A 26,652-nucleotide genomic window follows, 5' to 3' on the forward strand; every position below is an offset into this window, starting at 1 on the left:
TTATATTATAGTCTCTCTCCCTAGGGTGTGTGATTTCTTATGCAATTAAAAATACAGATTTTGTCTATATGCACATTGACGTAATAACCTATATGTAAGTCACTAAAGAATACCCCTCGGTATTCTCTCTTACTCTCCCCCGAACAAGAGCAGCTCACTGCCTGGAGACCCCTAGCCCACCACTGGTCCTTCCCTTTCACCCTGAAAGTCCATCCTCATTCATGCCCCCAGCTTCCTCCGTTACCAAGACCCTCCATCCCTCCTGGACCACTCTCCTCACTCTCCCTGGGAATACCCCCCCAGCTCTCTCCCAGGCGCCTCCCTCACACCCGTGGCATGGCCAAAACTCAGCTCAGATGTCCCAAGAAATCTCAGAACGAGTTCCTGAAGTCTCCTTACTCAGACCCGCGCTGAGTCTCCAACTCGGTGTGTCTGTCACGTGTGAACCCACACACACTCCCAGGATAAAGACTGCCCTAAGCAGGGGTCACCAAACTTTTTTTTTTTTCCAATAAAGAGCCACATAGTAAATAACTTAAGCTTTGTCAGGTGTGGAGTGTCTGTCACATCCACTCAGCGTCACCACTGCAGTGTAGAAACAGCCCTGGACAATATGTAAGTGAAAAAGTGTGGCTGCATCCCAATAAAGCTTTATTCATACAAACAAGCAGCAGGCTGGATACGGCCAACGGGCCCTAGTTCCGTGAGCCACGCCCTAAAATACACCCATGGGTACCAGGGGTTATCGACACATGCCAGGATTCTAGGAGCTTTCGATAATCTTTATATTATTCTGTATTTTCCAAGTGTGAGAATATGAATAAGTGAAAGTTGCTCAGTCGTGTCTGACTCTTTGAGACCCCATGGACTGTAGCCTGCCAGGCTCCTCTGTCCATGGAATTCTCCAGGCCAGAATACTGGAGTGGGTTGCCATTTCCTCCTCCAGGGGATCTTCCTGCTGGACATGTATACGTCCTGCTTCTAATCCTGTTACTTGGGGCTTTCACTTGCAACCAAGGATCCCTTCAAGGCAATTGTTTTCACCTACAAATTTTAAGCAAATCCTGTAAAATAATAGACATTTGCATTGCTGTGCTAAGTCGGTTGGTCTGGCTCTTTGCAACCCCATGGACTGTAGCCCACCAGGCTCCTCTGTCCATGGGATTCTCCAGGCCAGAATACTGGAGTGGGTTGCCATTTCCTCCTCCAGGGGATCTTCCCAACCCAGGGATGGAACCAGGGTCTCCCACATTGTAGACGGATTCTTTATCAGCTGCGCTACCGGGGAAGACCAACATTTCCATTGAATGAATGAATAAAATTCCAAACACGGCTCAAGAGGCCAGTTCCCCCACCCCAGCTGTGGGATGCTCTCTCCTCTGTGGGGCTGCCTGCCTCCACACAGGCATGTGAGCCCTGGGCACAGGATGTATCAGTGGTCCCAATTCTCCTGAGAGATGGTGAACACATCACAGACAACGTTGCTCCTCAAAGGAGGTCAGGGGTGAATGAACTGGACTGACTCTCTAGAGCCCACCAGCCATGTTCAGGAGTGCCACACTTGCTGAACTGCACACTGACGGGTGTGCCACTTTCACACCTGGCCGTATGACTGGATATCCAGATCATCGCTCTACACTGGGGCTTTTGGACTTGGGTATTGCTGCAATCTGGTGGGGTGGGGGGCGGGGGGGGGGTGGTGGCGCTGATTATTCTTTGTGGTGGAGGCCTCTCCTGTATGTTGTAGGGTGTTTAGCAGCATTCCTGGCCTCCACCCATGAGATGCCAGGAGCAGCCCCCCAATGGTAACAACCAAAAATACCTCCTGACATGGCCACTTGCCCCTGGGAGCGACAATCATCCCCATTGCAAACAACTGCTGTATGTTGATCGAACCCACTCTGAGGGCATGAAAGTGCTGGTATTTAGTGAGGGATGTCTTACGTTCAGTGGAGAAGGAAACGGCACCCCACTCCAGTACTCTTACCTGGAGAATCCCATGGACGGAGGAGCCTGGTGGGCTGCAGTCCATGGCGTCACATAGAGCTGGACATGACTGAAGCAGCTTCGTGCACACACACACCTCTTATGTTTGGGCTTCCCAGGTGGCGCTAGTGGTGAAGCACCCACCTGCCAATGCAGGAGACATAAGAGACGCAGTTCAGTCCCTGGGTTGGAAAGGTCCCCTGGAGAAGGAAATGGGAGCCCACCTCACTATTCTTGCCTGGAAAGCCCCATGTACAGAGGAGCCTGGAAGACTTCAGTCCATAGGGTCGCAAAGTCAGATACAATTGAAGCGACTTAGCACACGCGTGCCCAGGTCTTTCCTTTAGGGAATCACCTCTGTATACAATACCTGTGCCACCACCAGCAGGGGTCCTCCCTGGGTAAGGCCCCAGGAGCCTGACTGTTGGGCTTCCTTGGAAAATCTTCTCATGGTAAAGGATTACACGTCTTATGGTGACAATGAATCATCCTCCACCCATGAGACAATGCATTGCCATTGATCCCTTGCCGACTGAACTCACTGTGCCAGGGGTGGTGAGAAATTATCTTAACCATCTTCTCTCACCTGCAACCCTGTGAACCGATGGCTCAAATCAATAAGATTTCTCATGAAAACCCAAGAATAAGCATGGCAAGTGTTAAGCCAACTCTGAGCTGCTAACCTGCTTTGCTTGGCCTGCCAAGAGTCTACGAATGTTCTAATTGCAGGCAGACTTCAGAGACATGACAGGGTCAGTCCAAATCATGGCAATAAAGTGAATATGGCCCGAAAATGAGGCACAGGAATGACTTGGTTTCCCAGTGCATGCGAAAGTTTTGTTCACACTATACTGTCCTCTATTATGAAGCCAGGCTCCTCTGTCTTCTCTTAAGTGGGAAATAGCATCAGGTCGAAAAAGGCAATGCACACACCTTAATTAAAGATAATGCCACTGGCCTTAGAGGGTAGAATGGGGAAAGGGATAGTTGGTGAGTTTGAGATGGACATGTCCACACTGCTATATTTAAAATGATAAACAACAGCCACCTCTAGTACAACACAGGGAACTCAGCTCAACATTATGCGGCAGCCTGGATGGGAGGGAAGTCTGGGGAAGAATGGGTGCGCTCTCCATCCGCATGGCTGAGACACCTTGCTGTCCACCTGAAACCACGACAACGTTGTTAATTGGCTTTGTTGTTGTCTGGTCACTAAGCCGTGTCTGACTCTTTGTGACCCCATGGCTAACAGGCTCAAAAAATAGTAGTGCTACTGGAAAATGGGATCGGTAGACTTGTGAAAAAGTTGGCTTAAAGCTCAACATTCAGAAAATGAAGATCATGACATCTGGTCCCTTCATGGGAAATAGACGGGGAAGCAGTGGAAACAGTGTCAGATTTTATTTTTCGGGGCTCCAGAATCACTGCAGATAGTGACTGCAGCCATGAAATTAAAAGACACTTACTCCTTGGAAGAAAAGTTATGACCAACTTAGATAGCATATTCAAAAGCAGAGACATTACCTTGCCAACTAAGGTCTGTCTAGTCAAGGCTACGTATGGGTGTGAGAGTTGGACTGTGAAGAAGGCTGAGTGCCGAAGAATTGATGCTTTTGAACTGTGGTGTTGGAAAAGACTCTTGAGAGTCCCTTGGACTGCAAGGAGATCCAACCAGTCCATTCTGAAGGAGATCAGCCCTGGGATTTCTTTGGAAGGAATGATGCTGAAGCTGAAACTCCAGTACTTTGGCCACCTCATGCGAAGAGTTGACTCATTGGAAAAGACTCTGCTGCTGGGAGGGACTGGGGGCAGGAGGAGAAGGGGACGACCGAGGATGAGATGGCTGGATGGCATCACTGACTCGATGGACGCGAGTCTGAGTGATCTCCGGGAGCTGGTGATGAACAGGGAGGCCTGGCGTGCTGCGATTCATGGGGTCGCAAAGAGTCGGACATGACTGAGCGACTGAACTGAACTGCACTTGTTCAGTGCAGAGCTGGGACAAACCTTCAATTTGTAAAAAACAAAACAAATGGGAACAAAAAGACACAGTGTGAAATGCAATGAAGCGAAACACAGTAAAACAGAGCATGGCTGTCGCCTCTAACACACAAGAACTAGAAAATGGTACATGAAGCTCCAGATGTCAGGCTTCCCTTAGAAAGCAGAATGTGTCACACAAGCCTTGGGTTCAGCAATGAAGATGAGTGGTCCCTGCCCTTCTGCCTCCAGCATGCATCTCCCCTTGGTCACAGTCCCCTCGCTTCCCTGCAGGGCCCCCAGCAAGACGGTGCTCCCCTCACTGACACCAGCAGCCTGGAGGCACCGAGCCTGCAGCTCAAGTCTACAGACTCATTTCACGATTCTCAATGCTGTGACACACAGTCTCCTTTGCTACAATAAGGAAATGAGTGAACACCCATTGTCCAGTGAAATTCAAGTAGCAAAAGAAATTTAGGGAGAAAATAAAAACGTGTATGAGAATGGAGTTTATTTTTAGATTTAAGAAAAAATATCCAGTGATGCTGTAAATCAGGAGTTAGAAAACTTCATCTATCAGAAGCCAGATGGTAAACATTTGTGGCTTTGCCAGCCATGTGGCCTGTCACAGCCACTCAGTTCTGCCACTGTGGTAGAGAGCTCCCATGGACAACAAGCACACGAGCAAATGCAGCTGTGTTCTAAGAGACTTTGTTTCTAAAACCCAGAAGCCAACTGGATTGGGCCCTCAGGCCACATTTTGCGGACACCTGCTTGCTCTAAATAAAACTGCATGCAAATTTACATATCATGAATCAGCATAAAGCTCTGTATACACATTGTGTCAATATCAGTCTCCTGGGTTTGATATTGAGCTATAGTTACATAAAATGTGACCATCTGGGAAACTGAGTAAAAGGTACAGAAGATTTTCTCCATTATTTCTGCTGCTTCCTGTGAATTTACAATGATTTCAAAATAAAACGGTTTTTTGAAACATTATCTCTATGGGAAACTTAATCACATTTAATTTTGGCTTTTGACAATTTAGTTCAGCAGGACCACACATTGTTCTATTGTAACAACCATGGTTACCTGAAAGCTCCATGCCTCAATTTAGTCCCATCCCAAATATTCTGAGTAATAAACTCTAAGACATCAACCCGGTGGCCCAGTTGGTAAAGAATCTGCCTGCCAATGCAGGAGACACAAGATATGAGGGTTCAATCCCGGTTTGGGAAGATCCTCTGGAGGGGGAAATGGTGACACACTCCAGGACTTTGGCCTGGAAAATTCCATGGACAGAGGAGCTGGCGAGCTCCAGTCCATGGGGCTGCACAGAGTCGGCCACTTCTGAGCACACACACAGCAGAACACAGGACGGAGGGCTGCAAAGGAAAAGGGAACTAAGTTTAAGCCGCACTCACTGTGGATGCCTGGTCTCCCTTACTGCTTCTTGCCGTGGTATTTTTTGTATTTTATTTATTTGGCTGCTCAGGGCCTTAGTTGCAGCATGCACACTCTTAGTTTGCAATGGGATCTAGTTCCCTGACCCAGGATCAAACGTGGATCCATAGAGAGCATGAAGTCTTAGCCAACAGACCATCAGGGAAGTCCCTTCAATGGTACATTTTAAATTACCCCTTGCCATGTGCTCAAACTTGTCCGACTCTGTGTGATCCCATGGACTGTAGCCCGCCAGGCTCCTCTGTCCATGGGATTCTCCAGGCAAGAGTACTAGAGGGGGTTGCCATTCCCTTCTCCAGGGGAGCTTCCTGACCCAGGAAACAAACCCAGGTCTCCTGCACCTCATGCATTTCAGACAGATTCTTTAACCTGCTGGGCCGTTGGAAACTGGCCCTATGTCAAATCACTTTTTGGCACCTGCTAAGCAGGCCAATTATACATCTGTTCCATTCTTCGTAATTTCACCCCCTGCACACACTAGGCGCTTTCACTCCTGTCATTTACGGCATCACTGTGATCACAGCTCAGATGGACCAGGTAGCCATTCTCCGAAACAGGAGGCATCGTTTGGTCCATGCGTCACGTCTGTCTTATCTTTCAACTTAACCTGCTGAATTAAGAATCCACCCCTGATTGTCTAAGAGAGTACAAGCTAACCCAGTATTTCATAAAGTGCCATCCTTAGAACCACCTGGGGTATTTGGTAAAAATGAAGAGCTCTGGGGTCTACCCCCCAGACCCACAGAATTAGCATCTCTAGAATCAAAAGAGTGAGTGTGTTTTTAGAAAGTGCATCAGGGATTCTTCCACTGAACAATAGCTCAAAAGTTGCAAAGCTGGACTTTGATGGTGACCAGGCACAGTATCTCCACGTGCAGGGGGCCCATTTGCAAATGATGTGAACTATAAGGGATTAGGAGCGATCAATGCAAAGAAATAGAGGAAAACAACAGAAGAGCAAAGACTAGAGATCTCTTCAAGAAAATTAGAGACACCAAGGGAACATTTTCTGCAAAGATGAGCTTGATAAAGGACAGAAATGGTATGGACCTAACAGAAGCAGTAGATATTAAGAAAAGCTGGCAAGAATACACAGAAGAACTGTGCAAAAAAGAGCTTCATGACCAAGATAATCACGATGGTGTGATCACTCACCTAGAGCCAAACATCCTGGAATGTGAAGTCAAGTGGGCCTTAGAAAGCATCATTATGAACAAAGCTACTGGAGGTGATGGAATTCCAGTTGAGCTATTTCAAATCCTGAAAGATGATGCTGTGAAAGTGCTTCACTCGATATGCCAGCAAATTTGGAAAACTCAGCAGTGGCCACAGGACTGGAAAAGGTCAGTTTTCATTCCAATCCCAAAGAAAGGCAATGCCAAAGAATGCTCAAACTACTGCACAATTGCACTCATCTCACACACTAGTAAAATAATGCTCAAAATTCTCCAAGCCAGGCTTCAGCAATACATGAACCATGAACTTCCCAGATGTTCAAGCTGGTTTTAGAAAAGGCAGAAGAACCAGAGATCAAATTGCCAACATCCGCTGGATCATGGAAAAAGCAAGAGAGTTCCAGAAAAACGTCTACTTCTGCTTTATTGACTATGCCAAAGCCTTTGATTGTGTGGATCACAATCAACTGTGGAAAATTCTGAAAGAGATGGGAATCCCAGACCACCTGACCTGCCTCTTGAAAAACCTATATGCAAGTCAGGAAGCAACAGTTAGAACTGGACATGGAACAACAGACTGGCTCCAAATAGGAAAAGGAGTACGTCAAGGCTGTATATTGTCAACCTGCTTATTTAACTTCTATGCAGAGTACATCATGAGAAACACTGGGCTGAAAGAAGCACAAGCTGGAATCAAGATTTCCGGGAGAAATATCAATAACCTCAGATATGCAGATGACATCACCTTTATGGCAGAAAGTGAAGAAGAACTAAAGAGCCTCTTGATGAAAGTGAAAGAAGAGAGTGAAAAAGTTGGCTTAAAGATCAACATTCAGAAAACAAAGATCATGGCATCTGGTCCCATCACTTCATGGGAGATAGATGGGGAAACAGTGGAAACAGTGTCAGAACTTACGTTTTTGGGCTCCAAAATCACTGCAGATGGTGATTGTAGCCATAAAATTAAAAGACGCTTACTCCTTGGAAGGAAAGTTATGACCAACCTAGATAGCATATTCAAAAGCAGAGACATTACTTTGCCAGCAAAGGTCCGTCTAGTCAAGGCTATGGTTTTTCCAGTGGTCATGTATGGATATGAGAGTTGGATTGTGAAGAACGCTGAGTGCCGAAGTGCCGGGAGCCAGTGTGAGGAATCCCGCCCGTGACAAGGTCATGAGGAAGGAAGCTGACATACGCAAGGCGTGCTCAGACTTCAGGGGCCCCTCTGGAAATTCCTAAGCATGTACCCCAACAAAAATCTGCCGGTTTTTGTGCTCTGCTTTTCCACTCTTCTGACATTCTCTGGAAAAAGTCAATTCAGGGCTTTAGTCTTCTGCATTTGAAAGAGTGTTTCAATCCAAAAGCCCCCCTGATGGCTTTCTAGCCTGCCTGCAGGACTCGTACAGCTGCGCGTGTGATTGTTTGAGGCCTCCTGACCACAGGAGGCACGGGAAGCTTAAAACATCCTAGGAATGCAGGGGCTTCCGAGGAGTCAAAATCATTAAAATAGGACTGAGTAAAGGTTTCATTTGTTGAGTCAATGCTTGCTGCCAAATTTTCATATCCTTTGTTTTTAGATACAGTTGGTATATAGAAAAACAAGTCGTAGACCTGGTATTAGCAACATTAGATCTTTGAGTTAAGTACCTTCTTTGTTATAACCCACTGCGCCTTTGTTCTATAGAGAGGTAACTTTAGCGCTTTAAGGAGATGCAGATGAAAGAAAAACACTTCAGGAGAAACAAAACTAACACTCATTAAGGAAGAGAGCCGAAACGTGTTAACAAGCCTCTTGGCCAGAAGATGATGTCAATCACCTGAGACCTTTTGTATACAAAATGATATACAGAAAGAGTCTGGGCTGCGGACGCTACATAATTTTGTGTTACCCATTGATCTCTATGTATAATCAAAAGTATAAAAGGCCTTCTGAACAATAAAGGATTGGACCAGTTTCTCAGACTAGTCTCTCGGCCTGGTTTCTTGAGAATCTGGCTCCCCCCGTGTCTCTCTCTCTCTTCTTCTCTCCCTTTTCCTCTCTCTGCTCTTTCCTTTAATTTCAGGCTGAATCTCCACCTGGGGCGCGGAGGCTCGCCAGGTCTACTTACCTACCCTGGCTGTTAAGACCCGCGTGAAAGGGAGCCTAAGGTGAGGCACCCTTAGTTATTCAAGCGAGCGCCGGTGGCCCAACATAGATGGTGCAAATTCCTTGTCTGGAATCTTATTGGTCTTCCGCGTAAACCAAGCTATTCAGCCCTCTTCCTCCACTTAATCTTCTTACTACACTATAGTTTCTTAATCTAATCTTATATTTATGAATAAACAAGTCTTTCCACGCCAACGCCGTCCACCCTTCGAATTCCCTGGATCCACCGGGGCTGGACCCCGGCACCGAAGAATTGATGCTTTTGAACTGTGGTGTTGGAGAAGACTCTTGAGAGTCCCTTGGACTGCAAGGAGATCCAACCAGTCCATTCTAAAGGAGATCCGTCCTGGGTGTTCATTGGAAGGACTGTGATGCTAGAGCTGAAATTCCAGTACTTTGACCACCTCATGAGAAGAGTTGACTCATTGGAAAAGACTCTGATGCTGGGAGGAATTGGGGGCAGGAGAAGGGGATGACAGAGGATGAGATGGCTGGATGGCATCACCGACTCAATGGACATGAGTTGGTGATGGACAGGAAGGCCTGGCACGCTGCAATTCAGTCGACTGAGCGACTGAACTGAACTGATAAGGGATTAATTTTCAAAATATACAAATAGCTCATATAGCGCAACGTCAAAAAAAACAATCCAATCAAAAAAATGGGTGGAAGACCTATCCAGACATTTCTCCAAAGAAGATATAAAGACTTTGAACAGGCACATGAAAAGATGCTCAACACTGCTAATTATTAGAAAAATACAAATCAAAAATGCAATGAGGTATCACCTCACACAGACAGAATGGCCACCATCAGTTCAGTTCAGGTAGTGACACGGGTGGTGAAAAGGACACTGGCTTCGTGATTTCCGCAGCTGCTCTCGTTTCCCCCCGCCACATAGAGTTTTGGAATCAAAGCAGAATAAGTATAAAGGTAACATAAGAACGTCTCTGACGATGTGAACTCCTCTAAGGCAGGGATGCTTAATATCAGTGGTGACTGGAGTAGCTTTTGAGTCCACGGAGACTACGATTTTATCTTCATGGTTCATTAGGGTAAACTAGAAGCAACCTGCAGCATCTATAGGAAGTGCGGCAAAAAAAATTATCCCCTTTTGTGTATCATCATGCATTTACAATGAAATACCACATATGGAGACAATACTGAGTTTGTGTAGTTTCCAAACAGAACCCTTTACTACGTTTGTAATAGGAAGTGTAAGCGGATTTCTTTGAGCCTAACATTTTATATCCGGCTGTGTGCCTGAAATGGGTGTGTGAAAGTGAATGAAAGTCACTCAGTCATGTCTGATTCTTTGCGAGCCCATGGACTATACGGTCCACGGAATTCTCCAGGCCAGAATACTGGAGTGGTAGCCTTTCCCTTCTCCAGGGGATCTTCCCAAGCCAGGGATCAAACCCAGGTCTCCTGCATTGCAGGTGGATTCTTTCCCAGCTGAGTCACAAAGGAAGCCCTGACATGGGTGTGTGATCCCTGATTAAGACATTTTAGCCATGATGTCTTCAAATTCTTGCTGACCCCGTGGGTGGGACACTCTCTCAACACAGGTGGGAAACAGCATGGGAACCCTGCCCACCCACCCTTCAACTGAAGACCACACCTGAAATACAGGTTAGTGAAAGTGTTAGCTGCTCAGTCATGTCTGACTCTTTGTGACCCCACAGACGTAGCCCAACAGGCTCCTTTGCCCATGATATTCTCCAGGCAAGAATACTGGAATGGGTTGCCATTCCCTTCTCCAGGGGATCTTCCTGACCCAGGGATCTGCTTGCATTGCAGGCAGATTCTTTATCATCTGAGCCACCAGGGAAAGACAAAACTAGAAACCTGACAAGTCCTTCTCCCCCTTCACTGAAAAGTGTCACAGATTGCCCCCATGATAACGATAGTGATCAAGGAGTCAAGAAGTGAGGATTTCATGGCGACAAGTCTGCTCTCCTCCACCCATTTTCCTGCTTGGTTAGGACGGTCTTCCTGACGCTAGTTTCCAGCCACGATGAAGACACATCTCCCTGCAACCAGTGACAAAGCAGGATGGGAGCCCCAGGAGTTTGGGACCCCCAGGAGCCTCGGGGGGTTGTGACCCCAAGGAGCCCCTCCTAGCCACTCCCAACCAGAGCCCTGGGGCTGGGCACCGGCCTTTGGATGTCTGAAACTCACCCCGTGTTTGGGATGACCTCACAGCCCATGGGCGCACTGGACCCATGGACCCCACTCTGCCCTTGGCCATCCAAGGAGTCCCCCTGGCCAAGGGGACCAGGGTCCCCAGCGTGCCAGGCAGTTTGGCCACAGGGGAGGAGGCTTAAAAGCTCGGCTTGGAGGGTCAGGCTACACTCACTGACAGTTAAGCCCTCTTACCTCGCTCTCCTCTCTCTCCTGGGTCACTTTCCCAAACGTCCTGTGTCCCCAGGGACCTGGGTGTTGTGCCCACCTTTGTCCTGAACTGGGTGAGGGAGAATGAGCCACCCCCGCCCCCGCCAGGGGTTTTGGGGGGGAGGCTGGGATTCCTGCCTACCCTGATTTGTGACTTTGATACCATCACCAAGAACAGGGAGAAGCTGGACATTTGCGAAGGAAAACAGCTTTCACCATTGTCTGCTTCAAATTGTCAGATACACAGAAACTGGAGTCTGGGATGAGCTGGTTTTCTCAGAATGGAAAGCAGGACTTTCTGGAATCCTTCTGGTGGATGTGGAGGGGGAGCCGAGCCCTCTGGGGAGGGTGTCCTGGCCCCACCTCTGAGGGGAGGGGGGCCCAGGTCTGTGGGAAGAGGGTCTCCAACCTGCCCAATGACCTAACTAGGCAGAGGAGGGTCACGGTCCTGGAAGGACACGCAGAGAGAGTAAGAAGCCTTTCTTCCGAACATGGTACTGATGAACCTATATGCAAAGTAGAGACAGAGACACAGACATAAAAAAAAAATATGGACACCAAGCAGGGAAGAAGGGGAGGGATGAGTCGGGAGACTGGGCCTGACAGAAATACACTCTTGGCACCTTGTATAAAGTAGACAACTGATGAGCACTTACTGTATAGCAGGGAGCTCTACTCACTGTTCTGTGGTGATCTAAATAGGAAGGAAATCCTAAAAAAGATGGGATACACGTATACACAGGCTTCCCTGGTGGCTCAGTGGTAAAGAATCAGCCTGCCGATGAAGGAGACGTGGGTTTGATCCCTGGTTTAGGAAGATGCCCTGGAGAAGGAACCATCAACCCACTCCCGTATTCTTGCCTGGAGGATCCCATGGACAGAGGAGCCTGGCCGGCTATAGTGCATGGGGTTGGAAAGAGTTGGACACGACTTCCTGCCTAAACAACAACAATGCGTTCACACGTAGCCGCCTCATTTCACTGTACAGCAGAAACCAACACAACATGGAAAAGCGATTGTACAACGTTTCCTCCACCAACTGGGGCTCTGCGTGCCCATCAGAAGAGTGTTTTCCACCCTGCTGCTCTCAGCCTAATGACCCATGAGGGCGCCAGCCTGTCCTCCTCTGGCAGGCAGGGGCCATGAGCAGTCCGTCCCCTGGGGCTGCGGGGCTGTCCTCGCCCCCGAGGTGGTGGCGGCAGCTCCAGGGACCTCCTTCACCTGCACTGTCCACGGCCCCCCACGACCAGGCCCCTGCCCGGCGGGCCAGGGTCCCCTCCCCGGAGAGGCCTCTTCCCTCCCCCAGGAGAGGCTCCCCCTAACCCTCTGTTCCCCCCCGGCCGAGCACTGCTGTCCTGCCTGGAGCTTCCCCCTCCCCCGCCCCAGACCTCCCAGCACGTCCTTGGGGACCTGACCACAGCAGGACCACTGACCCCAGGCCCCACACGGCTGTAGGTCTGCAGGGAGAGAGGAGGTCTGATTGCGGCGAGTCGGGCTGCCCCCTGTCGGCTGAGGCGGGCATCCCCTGGGCGGGGCGGCAGGAGTGGCCCCGGGCCCTCCTCCATGGTCACTCCCCGGAGGGGACGTCACCCATCTCTCTGGTTTTCAGCAGAAAAAAGCTGCAGCCTCGTGTCCTTCACTTTTCTAAAACCTGGGCACGGGGTTTCTTGTCAGATATTGAGTGACCTCGCAGCCGGCCTCAGGGGCCAGCCTCCCTCGGGCAGGACCCTCCTGCCCCGCAGTGACTGCAGGGCGCCTGCCCCGCAGGTAGAGGGGCAGCGGCGTCCCAGGCGGGGAGGGGGCCCCCTCGCTGCTCTACAGGGCACGGGCCGCAGACGGGGCTCACCAAGGGCCTGAGAAGAAGCCCCCAGAGAAGGGGGACAGACCGTGATGCCCGCCCCAGAGCCCGGTCACCACACAGCGGTCCCTCCATGGGCAGGGGCAGCACATGGCAGGAGGCCTGGACCACAGACTCTGCAGTAGACATGGCCACCTGGCACGGGAGATGGGAGGCCTGGGGGTGGGGAGGGGACATGGGGAGGAGGTGTGGATGGGGCGTGGGGCGTGGGGTGTGGGTGTGGGTGTGGGGTGTGTGTTGTGGGGCGTGCACTGTGGATAGGGTGTGAGGCGTGCCTGGAGTGTGGGGTGTGGGTGAGGTGTCAGGTGTGGATGGGGAGTGGGGTGTAGATGGAGTGTGGGGTATGGGCAGGATGTGGGGTGTGGGTGGGGTGTGGGGTGTGGGGGTGTGTGTGGTGTGTGGGGTGTGCGTGGGGTGTGGGGTATGGGTGGGGTGTGGGTGGGGTGTGGATGGGGGGTGGGGTGTGGGTGAGGTGTGGATGGGGGGTGGGGTGTGGGTGGGGTGTGGGGTGTGCGTAGGGTGTGGGGTGTGGGTGGGGAGTGGGGTGTGCGTGGGCTGTGGGGTGTGAGGTGTACCTGGAGTTTGGGGTGTGGGTGGGGTGTGGATGGGGTGTGTGGTATGGGTGGGGTGTGTGGTGTGGATGGGGAGTGGGATGTGGGGTGTGGGTGTGGATGGGGTATGGATGGGTTGTGGGTGGGGTGTGTGGTGTGGATGGGGTGTGGGTAGTGGGGTATGGATAGGGAGTGGGGTGTGGGGTGTGGATGGGGTGTGGGGTATGGGTGGGGTGTTGGGTGTGGATGGGGAGTGGGGTGTAGGGTGTGGGGGTGTGTGGGGTGTGGATTGTGGGTGGGGTGTAGGGTGTGGGGTGTGGATTGTGGGTGGGCTGTGTATGGGGTGTGGGGTGAGGGTGTCGATGGGGAATGGGGTGTGCATGTGGTGTGGGGTGTGCATGGGGTGTGGGGTGTGGTGTGTGGGTGGAGTGTGGGTTGTGGATGGGGTGTGGGGTGTGGATGGGGAGTGCAGTGTGCGTGGGGTGTGGGGTGTGGATGGGGAGTGGGGTGTGTGTGGGATGTGGAGTATGGGTAGGGTGTGGGGTGTGCATGGGGAGTGCAGTGTGCATGGGGTGTGGGGTGTGCGTGGGGGGCAATGGGGTGTGGATGGGGTGTGGGGTGTGGATAGGGCGTGGGGTGTAGGTGGGTGTGAATTGTGTGGGGTGTGCGTGGGGTGTGGGGTGTGCGTGGGGTGTGCGTGGGATGTGGGGTGTGGGGTGGGGTGTTGGGTGTGGGTGGGGTGTTGGGTGTGTGTTGTGGATGGGGTGTGGGGTGTAGGTGGGTGTGAATTGTGTGGGGTGTGTGTGAGGTGTGGGGTGTGGGTGGGGTGTGCATGGGGTATGGGGTGTGGGGTGGGGTGTTGGGTGTGTGTTGTGGATGGGGTGTGGGGTGTAGGTGGGTGTGAGTTGTGTGTGGTGTGCATGGGGTGTGGGGTGTGCGTGGGGTGTGGGTTGTGGGGTGTGGATAGGGAGTGGGATGTTGGGTGTGGGGTGGGGGTGTGGATGGGAATGGGGTGTGCATGTGGTGTGGGGTGTGGATGGGGTGTGGGGTGTGTGGTGTGGATGGGGTGTTGGGTGTAGATGGATGTGAGTTGTGTGAGGTGTGGGTGGGGTGTGGGGTGTTCGTGGGGTGTGGGGTATGTGTGGGGTGTGGGGGGTGTGTGGGGTGTGTGGTATGGATGGGGTGTTGGGTGTGTGGTGTGGTGTGTAGGTGGTTGTGAGTTGTGTGGGGTGTGGGTGGGGAGTGGGGTATGGGGTGTGGATGGGGTGTGGGGAGTGGGCTGTGCATGCGGTGTGGGTGTGGGTGGGGTGTGTGTGGGGAGTGGGGAGTGAGGTGTGTGGTGGGTGTGTGATGGGTGTGGAGTGTGGATGGGGAGTAGTGTGTGGGGTTGGAGGGGGAGTGGGTGTGAGGTGTGGATGGGTTGTGGGTGTGGGTGGGCTGTGCATGGTGTGTGGGGTGTGCATGCAGTTTGGGGTGTGCATGGGGTGTGGAGTGTGCATGGGGTGTGGGGTGTGGTGTGTGGGTGGAGTGTGGGTTGTGGATGGGGTGTGGGGTGTGGATGGGGAGTGCGGTGTGCATGGGGTGTGGGATGTGCGTGGGGAGGAGTGGGGTGTGGATGGGGAGGAGTGTGTGGGGTTGGAGGGGGAGTGGTGTGTGAGGTGTGGATGGGTTGTGGGTGTGGGTGGGCTGTGCATGGTGTGTGGGGTGTGCATGCAGTTTGGGGTGTGCATGGGGTGTGGAGTGTGTGGTGTGGGTGGGGTGTGGGGTGTGGATCGGGAGTGGGGTTGGGTGAGGTGTGACATGTGGTGTGGGTGGGGTGTGGGGTGTGGGGTGTGGATGGAGAGTGGGGTGTGGGGTGCGGGGTGTGGATGGGGAGTGGGGTTGGGTGAGGTGTGGGGTGTGGGGTGTGTGTTGGGTGTGTGGTGTGGGCTGTGGGGAGTGGGGTGTGCGTAGGGTGTGGGTGGGGTGGGGAGTGTGGGTGGGGAGCGGGATGTGGATGGGGTGTGGGGTGTGCATGGGCAGTGGGCTGTGCATGTGGTGTGTGGTGTGGGTGGGGTGTGGGGTGTGGATGGGTTGTGGGTGGCCTGTGCATGGTGTGTGGGGTGTGCATGCAGTTTGGGGTGTGCATGGGGTGTGGGGTGTGTGGGGTGGGTTGTGCATGGTGTGTGGTGTGTGCATGGGGTGTGTGGATGGGGAATGGGGTGTGGGTGGGGTGTGGGGTGTGCATGGGCAGTGGGTTGTGCATGCGGTGTGTGGTATGAGTGGCGTGTGGGGTGTGGCTGGGGTATGGGTGGGGTGTGGGGTGTGGATGGGATGTGGGTATGGTGTGGGCGGGGTGTGGGTGGGGTGTAGGGTGTGGGGTGTGGGTGGGGGGTGGGGTGTGGATGGGGAGTGGGGTTGGGTGAGGTGTGGGGTGTGGGGTGTGTGTTGGGTGTGTGGTGTGGGCTGTGGGGAGTGGGGTGTGCGTAGGGTGTGGGGTGTGCATAGGGAGTGGGGTGTGCGTGGGGTGCAGAGTGTGTGTGGGGAGCGGGGTGTGGATGGGGTGTGGGGTGTGCATGGGCAGTGGGTTGTGCATGCGGTGTGTGGTGTGGGTGGGGTGTGGGGTGTGGATGGGATGTTGGTATGGTGTGGGTGGGGTGTAGGGTGTGGGGTGTGGGTGGGGTGTGGGGTGTGGATGGGGAATGGAGAGTGGGGTATGGGTGGGGTGTGGATGGAGTGTGGGTGTGTGTGGGGTGTGGGGTGTAGGTGGGTGTGAGTTGTATGGGGTGTGGGTGGGGTGTGGAGTATGGGTGGGGTGTGGGTGTGTGCAGGCGGCCGGGAGGGGTGCCTGCCATAGGCTGTGGTCCAGGTGACCCCAGTTCTGCAGCCTCACTTGTGGCCTGCCCCTCGCCCAGTGCTGCGGGCAGGCTGGCAGTCACAGAACCACAGGAAGCCCTCGGAGCGGGTGGCTCTGCAGTGAGATGCTGCAGCTGCGAGGATGACCCGAGACGTTTTGAATGCAAGTGTGTGTCTAGATTGCAGTTTTCCTACAAAATGTACCTGGAATCTTACTATTTCCTGCTGCGTTCCTTCACATAAAGCATTTTTTAAAAATTCACTTAAGCTTTGCTCTTTGCTCCTGACTTCTTTGCCCCTGGGGCTTCCCTGTAGCTCAGTTGGTAAAGAATCTGCCTGCAGTGCAGATGACCAGGGTTTGATCCCTGGGTGGAAGATCCCCTGGAGAAGGAAATGGCAACCCACTCCAGTATTCTTGCCTGGAGAATCCCACGGACAGAGGATCCTCGCGGAGTACAGCCCACAGGGTTGTAAGAGTCGAACATGACTTAGCACTTTTTCTTTGCCCATGGAACAAGAGAAAAATGTGCACCCACCCATAAACCAGTGAGATCTCAGCAAGGGATTTCAGGGTGTCCGGAGTGGCACTGAGCCTGTGAAGGACACACGCAAGCCCTTTAACTCTCTCTCTCTCACACACACACACACACACATGCCTCAGAAAGCTTCCAGTCTCCTGAGTAAAGAAGATAAATTTGAAAAAGTCAAACAACACAGAAGAAATACCACCTTTTTGTGTGTGGGCCTGTGTTTTGCTCAGTCATCTCTGACTCTTGCAGCCCCAGGGACTGTAGCCCGCCAGGCTCCTCTGTCCATGGGATTCTCCAGGCAAGAATACTGGAGTGGGTAGCCATTCCCTTCTCCAGGGGATCTTCCTGACCCAGGGGTTGAACCCAAGTCTCCTGCATTGCAGACGGATTCTCTCCTCTCTGAGCCACCAAGGAAGCCCCCCACCTTCGTATCACGGTATAGTGCATATCAGAAAGGTGACAGACTGACCAGTGACGATTTTGGGTGCAGCACGGAGGAGACAGGCAGCCCTTGACCCTCTGGGAAGCTCTGACCAGGGAGGGGGGCCCTCTGGACATGGATGAAGGAAGAGCTCCCAACCACGGCCGACGTTATCCTACCCCTGTGCCAGAGAGGGGCCCAGGACACCCAGGGGGAGGCCAGGGGTGTCAGGGCCCCCTCCATAGGGAAGGACCCCAGCCTTGCACCAGACCTACCCATGTCTTCTACACCTTCGCCGCCAGGTGGAAATTCCAGACGTGAGGAAGCAGGGAAGCCAAGAAAACCTGTTGACCGCTCTTCATTTTGCACCCAAAACAGCATTGAGCAGCACTTAGCTTGTGACCACGCAGCTGTCAGCTCCAGTCTGTGAGAGGATGCTCAAAGGCCAAGCCCCTCAGAGCCCACTCTGCCAGCTTGTTTTGAAAGCTGTGGAGGACACTGGTCTGGCCCCGTGGACCCCAGGAAGGAGCTGAGCTCAGGCCCATGTCCCATTCTCCTTGTCCAAGGTGGTGCTCCTCCTCTCCTGGCTCCAGAGCCATGCTTCAGATGACGGTCCAGACCGTCACGAGTGTGAGAGGGATGCAGCTTGTGAGCTGCCAGCATTCTGCTTTTTAAAGAAATAGAGCAGGACAGAGTAGAACAGAACAGATCCCACTGTAAGAGCAGGCAGTGGTTCACCTAACGTGTACAGCCACATGGACATGGCGGCAAAGGAACCTTTTTCCTTTCGTCGAGGAGGTCGTAGGAATGGGACAGGTGGTGCTTTGGGCCATGGTTGTCACCCCTGGCCTCAGGGGAGAATCCCATGGCTTAAAGCCGGTGGGCGGAGGCTCCATCTACACAGTTAATCCCAATCTCTGCAGGTGGGGCCCCGGCATTGAGCCTCCTTTGAGATGCCCAGCAAAGGTGTTTGAATCACTTTGTCCAGAGCAATGATGCTAAGGTGGGCACCCTTGGCCACCCACAAGAAGGAATCATCGCAAAACATGAGTCGAGTGTCACGGGATAAATGCACCCCAGGAAGGCCGTGGAGAGGTTCGGAGAATGGGTGGGGGCTGCCATTCAGAGCGGGTGAGGGGCCAGCTGGGGTCCCTGCCAGGGCCACGTGGGAGCGGAGACCACCGATGGGAGCACTTGGATGCCTGAACGCCTGACAGCAGGGCTCACGTCTGTCGGATCCAGTAACCAACCACGTGAGCTTGAGTGTTCATCATATCCAGGGAGACAGGAGCGGGCGTCTGAGACAGAGAACAAGCGGAACCCAGCAAAGGCTGTGCCGCGCCTCCTGTGTGTTTGTTTACTGCCTGGGGAAGGAGCAGGCCCGGGGCTTTCTTCCTGACCCAAGAGGCAAGGCCATGTCTGCGAGAGGACCTGGGGTGTGAATGTGAACTGCGTTGGGGGAGTTGAGACCCTTATTTCTGGGAAAGGGGCAAGGAGCCCTGAGGCCATGGGAAGCTGTGTCCCAGTCAGTCCACTCTTGTTAAACGACTTTGGCTGAGTTCCTTGACCTCTGTGCCTCACAGGGGGATGACATGGATGCGGGGTGAGCTACAGTGCTGGTGGTGTCACGGGTATCACTCGGGCCCACTAAGTGCTTGGAGCCTCAGCTGCACCCCCCAACCCCACTCCCATGTTCCTCACCCTCGGAGCAGAGGGAGGGATCGCCTGTCTTACCAGGAGGGCCTGCGCACATGAGAAGGGAGGTGCAGGGGAAGACCGGTGAACCAGGGAGGAGCCGGAAGGACCGGGACGTTGGGAGGAGCATGCTTTTCTAGCATCATCTTTATGAGGATCAGCATCTTCCAGTACAAACACTGGCAGAGAAAATCCAAGTCCAGGTGGTTTGCTCATAACTGTGTGAACACATCCACCCAGGTGGCTCCCGGCCGGCCCCCGACACCAGGCATAAGGCAAAGGGGTTCAGGCTGAGTTCAGCAGTTTCTCCGAGGATCACGGGAGGCCTCGAGGAGCTCTGGGCTGGTCCACGGCAGCTGGGATGCCCACCAAGCACCTTCCCTGAAGGTGGAACTCGCCTCTCCTCCTGGGAACCCATTAACACCAGGTCCATCCGGTTCATCTGCCCTGCTCCAGAATTCACCCTGCCGCCGCCGCTGCTGCTTAGTGACTCAGTCGAGTCTGGCTCTTTGCAACCCCCTGGACTGTAGCCCGCCGGGCTCCTCTGCCATGGGGATTCTCCAGGCAAGAATACTGGAGTGGGGGGCCATGCCCTCCTCCCAACCCAGGAATCTTCCCGACCCAGGGAGGAATGGAACCCAGGTCTCCCTCATTGCAGGTGGACTCTTCCCCATATGAGCCACCAGGGGAGCTCCAGAATTCACCCTGGGGACTTTGAATCACGAATTGGTCCTTCTCCAGGACCCAGGGACCCCAGGAGATGGACGGTGAATGACACCAGCAGGGGTGGCCTAGGGCTTCCTCATCCGTTACTGGGGGACTGACCCGCCCCCACGGAGCCATGGAAACACAGTAAAGAAACCTTTCCTTGAGCAGCTCGTAGACAGTGGGAGTTAGCCCTGGGTACAGGGTCTTTAAGAAAGCCTTCCTCAGCGATCAATGCAAAGAAATAGAGGACAACAAAATGGGAAAGACTAGAGACCTCTTCAAGAAAATTAGAGATACCAAGGGAACATTTCATGCAAAGATGGGCTCGATAAAGGACAGAAATGGTATGGACCTAACAGAAGCAGTAGATATTACGAAAAGCTGGCAAGAATACACAGAAGAACTGTACAAAAAAGAGCCTCATGACCAAGATAATCACGATGGTGTGATCACTCACCTAGAGCCAGACATCCTGGAATGTGAAGTCAAGTGGGCCTTAGAAAGCATCACTATGAACAAAGCTAGTGGAGGTGCTGGCATTCCAGTTGACCTATTTCAAATCCTGAAAGATGATGCTGTGAAAGTGCCGCACTCAATATGCCAGCAAATTTGGAAAACCTAGGAGTGGCCACTGGACTGGAAAAGGTCCGTTTTCATTCCAATCCCAAAGAAAGGCAATGCCAAAGAATGCTCAAACTAACACACAATTGCACTCATCTCACACACTAGTAAAGTAACGCTCAAAATTCTCCAAGCCAGGCTTCAGCAATGAACCATGAACCTCCCAGATGTTCAAGCTGATTTTAGAAAAGGCAGAGGAACCAGAGATCAAATTGCCAACATCCGCTGGATCATCAAAAAAGCAAGAGAGTTCCAGAAAAACATCTACTTCTGCTTTATTGACTATGCCAAAGCCTTTGACTGTGTGGATCACAATAAACTGTGGGAAATTCCTCAAGAGATGGGAATACCAGACCACTTGATCTGCCTCTTGAGAAACCTATATGCAGGTCAGGAGGAAACAGAACTGAACATGGAACAACAGACTGGTTCCAAATAGGAAAAGGAGTACGTCAAGGCTATATATTGTCACTCTGCTTATTTAACTTATATGCAGAGTACATCATGAGAAACGCTGGGCTCGAAGAAACACAAGCTGGAATCAAGATTGCGGGAGAAATATCAATATCCTCAGATATGCGGACGACACCACCCTTATGGCAGGAAGTAAAGAGGAACTAAAAAGCCTCTTGACGAAAGTGAAAGAGGAGAGTGAAAACGTTGGCTTAAAGCTCAACATTCAGAAAACGAAGATCATGGCATCTCGTCCCATCACTTCATGGGAAATAGATGGGGAAACAGTGGAAACAGTGTCAGACTTTATTTTGGGGGGGGCTCCAAAATCACTGCATATGGTGACCACAGCCATGAAATTAAAAGATGCTTACTCCTTGGAAGGAAAGTTATGACCACCCTATATAGCATACTGAAAAGCAGAGACATTACTTTGCCAACAAAGGTCTGTTTTCAAGGCCATGGTTTTTCCAGTAGTCATGTATGGATGCGAGAGTTGGACTGTGAAGAAAGCTGAGCACTGAAGAATTGATGCTTTTGAACTGTGGTGTTGGAGAAGACTCTTGAGAGTCCCTTGGGCTGCAAGGAGATCCAACCAGTCCATTCTAAAGGAGACCAGTCCTGAGTATTCACTGAAAGGGCTGATGCTGAGGCTGAAACTCCAATACTTTGGCCACCTCATGCAAACAGTTGACTCTGATGCTGGGAGGGATTGGGGGCAGAAGAAGGGGACGAAAGAGGATGAGATGGCTGAATGGCATCACCGACTTGATGGACATATGAGTTTGCGTGAACTCCGGGAGTGTGTGGACAGGGAGGCCTGGAGTGCTTCGATTCATGGGGTCGAAGAGTCGGACACGACTGAGCGACTGAACTAAACGGAACTGAATGGGGTCTTTGGAACTGTGTGTGTTTCATGGTAGCCACTGTCCTTTTTAAGTCAGCTTCCTTTGGTCATCTAAATCTCCTGAGGATTGGCAGAAGCTTTGCAAATTCTCAAGTATAAGGATATAAGTATCACGCCTTCCTCAAAGCTTCATCAGATCATCACCTGGTGAACACATAGTATTTCATAATGATTTTCAGTGGAGTGAGCTTCCCTGGTGGCTCAGACAGTGAAGAATCTGCCTGCAATGCAGGAGACCTGGGTTCGGTCCCCAGGTCAGGAAGATTCCTGGGTCGGGAGGGCATGGCAACCCAGTGCATGTAAACTATACAGATACTGAAATACAATGTTGTATGTGTGTGGCAGTCATTCGGTCATGCCTGACTCTTTTTTGACTCCATGGACTGCAGCCCGCCAGGCTCCTCTGTCCTTGGGATTCTCCAGGCAAGAATATTGGAGTGGGCGGCCATGCCCTCCTCCAGGGGAATCTTCCTGACCCAGGGATGGAACCCAGGTCTCCTGAACTGCAGGCAGACACTTTACCATCTGAGCCACCAGGGAAGCCCAGGTGAGTACCTGTATACCTGCAATTAATGTGTCAACTATAAAGAACAAACTTAAAAACCCATCACAGCATGACAAAAACACACACTTGCTTCTGATTTACCAACGCCACTGACCCCGTGCACACAGGCAGCTTGGGGCCCAGCTACCAGGTCCCTCGAATGGTGGTAAGACAGCACACTTGAGATCCCAAAGCAACTCAGAGACGAAATCCTGGAGACCCAGCTGTGGGTGGCGGGGGGTGCAGGACGGGGGCACGGGGCATCTGGAAGCCTGGCAATCTGCTGATGGGCCCAGGACAACGTGGTGAACCAACAGGTCATACTGAGGCCATGGGGCCGGGCCGCAGATACAGTGAGCTAAGGGGCCCCCCTCCAGACGGCTGACGCCGGCATGTGGTGTCCCAGTAGAACGCAGGGTCCTGTCAGACAGCACTGGCAGCCCCTCGCCGTCCCTGAGCCCCCAAGACTCAGCTTACACTTGAGACTGCAGTCTCTACAGCCCACACCTCAGGCTCCCAGCCTGGCTCGCCTACCGAGTCCCTGCCCCTCCAGGAGGCCTCGGGCACCTGGAATCACGCTGTCCAACCTGGTGCAAAGAGCACTGTGGGCAGAGACCCCCTTCTGCCCCCGAGTCTTCCGGGCGGCCCTACAGCTCCACCTGTGGGCCCTCCCTACCTCCTAAACCCAGCAGCTGTCCTCTCAGCTGGACCACCCAAGGCCCTCCTCCAACCCGCCCTCCAGAGGTGGCCACAGGGGCAGAGGAACCTTCCCTCTGCCCCTCCAGCCAGCTCCTGCGCCCCACCCAGGCAGCCTCCTGTGCCCCAAACGCACCCAGCTCCCCCAGGCAACTCGAGTCCTGGCCCAAGGCCACTCGAGGCGCCCAGCTCAGAAACATGCACCCATAACACTTCACCTCCAGAGAATCTCACAGGCAGAGGGGCCTGGCGGGGTCACAGACTGGGACACAACTCCAGTGGCTTGGCACACATTCTGCACCCCCAGCCCCAGCTCCCTTCTCCACTGAGGTTGTGGGCCGTCAGCTACCCTTGGAGGCTTTCTGTGACCTCACGGCAAGGGGGGTGCCTGAGGAGCCAGGCCTGGTGTCTGCAGACTGCTGCTCAGAGCGTCTTCGGAAGGAGCCTTCTCTGGAAGGACGTGAAGGCAGGCCAGGCCCACGACACCAGCCCGACAGCGCCGGGCTCCAGGCCCGATGGCTCTGGGGCATCGGGCTAGAGGCCTCGGGCCGAGGCCAGCAGCTCCGTAACGCAAGGGAGTGGGAATTTTCACAAATTTCCTTATACGTTCTAATCATAAGCTACATTTTAAGCCATGCTATGATTTTTGGTGGTTTCAAATGTGCTATTTTGAAGTCGTATAATGTTGACTCGAGAGAGAGAGAGGTGGAACAAAGGATTCTGATGGGAAGTTAAGTGCCATGTGACATCGGCTTGTCAGAAACTATACATGAAGAGCGTCAACAAACGGCTCTGGCACGTCCTGTCACCTAGCCCGGGACAGGGCTCACTCTCCCATGCCCAGCCTGCAACCTCACTGGAATCCGAGTTCATGAACCAATGACAACATGATCGCTGGCTGTCCGGCCTTGGACAAGGCAAGAACGGAGCCTGCAGAAGGCAGCCTGCCCCCGCCTGGAAAGAAAAAGGCACACACACAGCCACCACCTGGTTTCCCAAGTTTATTAAAAATCAAAGAATAGAAAAACTTCACATAAAAATATGTCAATTTTAGCTTCCACATTGTTGTCCACGCACAAAAAAAATCGAAACATGATATATCTTGTTGCCAGCCCGCAGCGTGTGGCCACAGGGAGCCAGGCCAATTCATCCGCTCACCGTGACAGGCTGAGCCTGGCACCCAGGCCTGGGGCTCCGTCCCGGGCCCACCCGCGGTGCTCCTGCGTCCCCGCCGTGCTTCTTCAGTGGAGGGTTACAGTCGATATTGCTAATGCGCAGAGATTAGTACAGACCTACGTATCAGTTTTTATAAATATTTCTTTATCAATAGGTTCACAATTTAAATATCTTTAAATATTTTTGATAACCTTGGATCATCACGAACCGCAGACAAACTGTGCTACTCGGCTCGGAAGCCCCCCAGGGAGCCTGCAGGCACGGCGGCCCCTCTCCGCACCAGCGGGCCGGGCCCGCCTTCCGGGGGCCGAGGACACAGCGGGGCGTGTAGCGCTCGGAGCCCTCGAGAACGCCCCGCTTCTGCACACTACCGGGGTCATGGCAGTAAGCTTCTCATCCCGTTTCTCACTAGTGGACTTCAAAGACCATCCCACCTGTAGTGTGGCAGGGTCAGAACCCCGTCTTAAAAATGGGAACCAGATGACCCAGGAGAGGCGCCCAACTCCCGGGACACCCGCAGCGCTCGGGAAACTCAGGGGGAGGCAGGGTGGCTGCGTTGTTGTTCGGGATGGGTAACAGAGACAGTGGTTGTCGTGGCAGAACACACTTGCAGAGGATGCTTCTCGGGTCGGGCGCCGGCCATTCCGGCCCGACACTGGGCTGTGCTCTCCAGCGATGTGTTAAAAACCCCCCACGGCGCGCCAAGCAGCTCAAGTACTTCTCCTATAGTTGCTCTTAACAGAACGAATGCATACCGCTACAGATTCCACAATGGAATCAACATAACTCCTTTCTCCACATTCCTAAAACTGGGTACCATTGTCTGTGATGACGCTCGCCAGACCCATTATGACAGGCTGCGTGACTAAAAACTGAAGCGTTTCACGGCTCACGCTTGTTTAAGATCTTATCACGTAACAACCTTTTCTCCCTGTAGAAAGTTATACTCTGGCACTTTAAATGCTGGGTCTGTTGTCTACAGTTAAAAAGAACCAAACCCTAAACATTAAAACTCCGAGGTCAGAGCAGGACCACAGACAGACCAGACGGCAGAGCCGGCGGGCAGCTGGTCAGAATGTTTAGGAGCCGAACCCCTGGGGGAGCGGGGACTCGGCTCCTTCACCACAGGCTGAGAGGCCTCACGTCTGACCTGAAGAAGGAACATAAAAATTACCCAAGCCCCTCATTCGTGGTGTTCACAACAACGCTCATCAGACATCCAGCCGACACGATGAACCCAACTTAGAAAATGCAACTCGGGAAAGGATCTAAGCTTGTTTAAAAAAATTCCCTCCTCCCTTCAATATAACTTATGTGAAAATATGAAATTAAATAAAAAATATCTGAGTTATTGCACAAATCATAAGTTTTCAATATTTACATAGAAAAACAGTTCTGAAATTTGAAACAAAACGTGAGGGCAGTAAAACAATGATGATCTCCCAACAAATAATGGGGTTCGCTCTCTGCTGCTCCAACAACGTGAAATGAAAGTGCCCAACCCGCAGGGCAGGCACGGTGCCGGGAGGCGCCCCTACCCCGCGCGGCCCCCGGCTCCCTGCAGACTCGCTCCGGCCTTGAAGGAGGCACCTGGGAGGCAGCAGACAGCATCCACGTCTAGTAAGGCTTCACAGACGACACAGGGAGCTGTTCTTGAGGACGTGACCACCACATGGGGACATGCAGCGTGGCCGGCCGGGGCTGGTCTCCGGTCCCGGGGCCCCGCAGCCGCCCAGCTGCAGTCTGCGAGGCAGGCTGGGCGGCACCGCCGGGAGCATTACCTGCTGAGACTGACAGGCAGGCTGTCCCTTGTGTGTGTGTGTTTTTTCCTCCTCCAGCCGGTGCGGTTGTACTGGTGGTGGCCCCGGTTGCCCACAGGAGGCCGCACGCTGCCAGTGCCCACCGAGGTGTAGCTGCCGCCTTGGCCGTGGCTGTGGGAGCCCTTCATGGACAGCTTCATGCCGCTGTGCTGCTGAGGAGATCAAGAGGGACGCGGCTCGAGGCCGGTCTGGACAGACCCCAACCCGCAGCCCTGTCCCCCACCGCGGGCCAAGAGCCTGGACCCCAGCATGGCTCTTCCCGACATCCCGGCCTTTTCCCTGAACCTCATTTCTAACGTGTAGGGAAGACTTAGAGGGGCCCTGGGCAGCAGAAAGCCCGGCCCAGTCCAGGGCACCCGCAGCAAGACGGGGGGGCAGTGCCGTGGTGGGAGGGGCAACGCCGTGGGCAGCGTCATCGTTCCCGCTTCATCGTTTGCTTCCTGAAAACCAAAGTTCCTACCATGGAAATTAACAGAAAAATGGGAAATATTCTTTACTTTGCACTTAACTTCTATGCTAACAAACTCAATGAATTAAACTACACTAAATTTTAAAACAATTTAACACTTTGCTCGTTACAGGGAAAGCAAACATGAAGCTGAATGACCAAGCTGCCCCTCGAGACAAAGAGCACGTGTGGACTCCCTCCGCGGAGAAGGCACTCAGTGCAGGCTGACCGCCAGCCTGCA

At 52.8% G+C, this 26,652-nt stretch overlaps 1 protein-coding gene across 2 annotated transcripts in view; it reads right to left on the reverse strand.

Moving 5' to 3' along the window:
- Positions 1-24,012: 24,012 nt before the first annotated feature.
- TENT4A (terminal nucleotidyltransferase 4A) overlaps positions 24,013-26,652 on the reverse strand; it is a 40,322-nt gene continuing 37,682 nt past the window's right edge. The window contains exon 13 of one of the 2 annotated variants that reach the window (XM_052659004.1): positions 24,013-26,112. In XM_052659004.1, the coding sequence (XP_052514964.1) occupies positions 25,921-26,112 (192 nt within the window). In that variant the 3' untranslated portion in view covers positions 24,013-25,920. Of the gene's footprint in view, positions 26,116-26,652 lie in introns of both variants that reach the window. The other variant, XM_052659003.1, reaches the window with a different exon arrangement.

Source organism: Budorcas taxicolor, chromosome 20 (assembly GCF_023091745.1).
Source record: "Budorcas taxicolor isolate Tak-1 chromosome 20, Takin1.1, whole genome shotgun sequence".
NCBI classification, from domain to species: Eukaryota; Metazoa; Chordata; class Mammalia; order Artiodactyla; family Bovidae; genus Budorcas; species Budorcas taxicolor.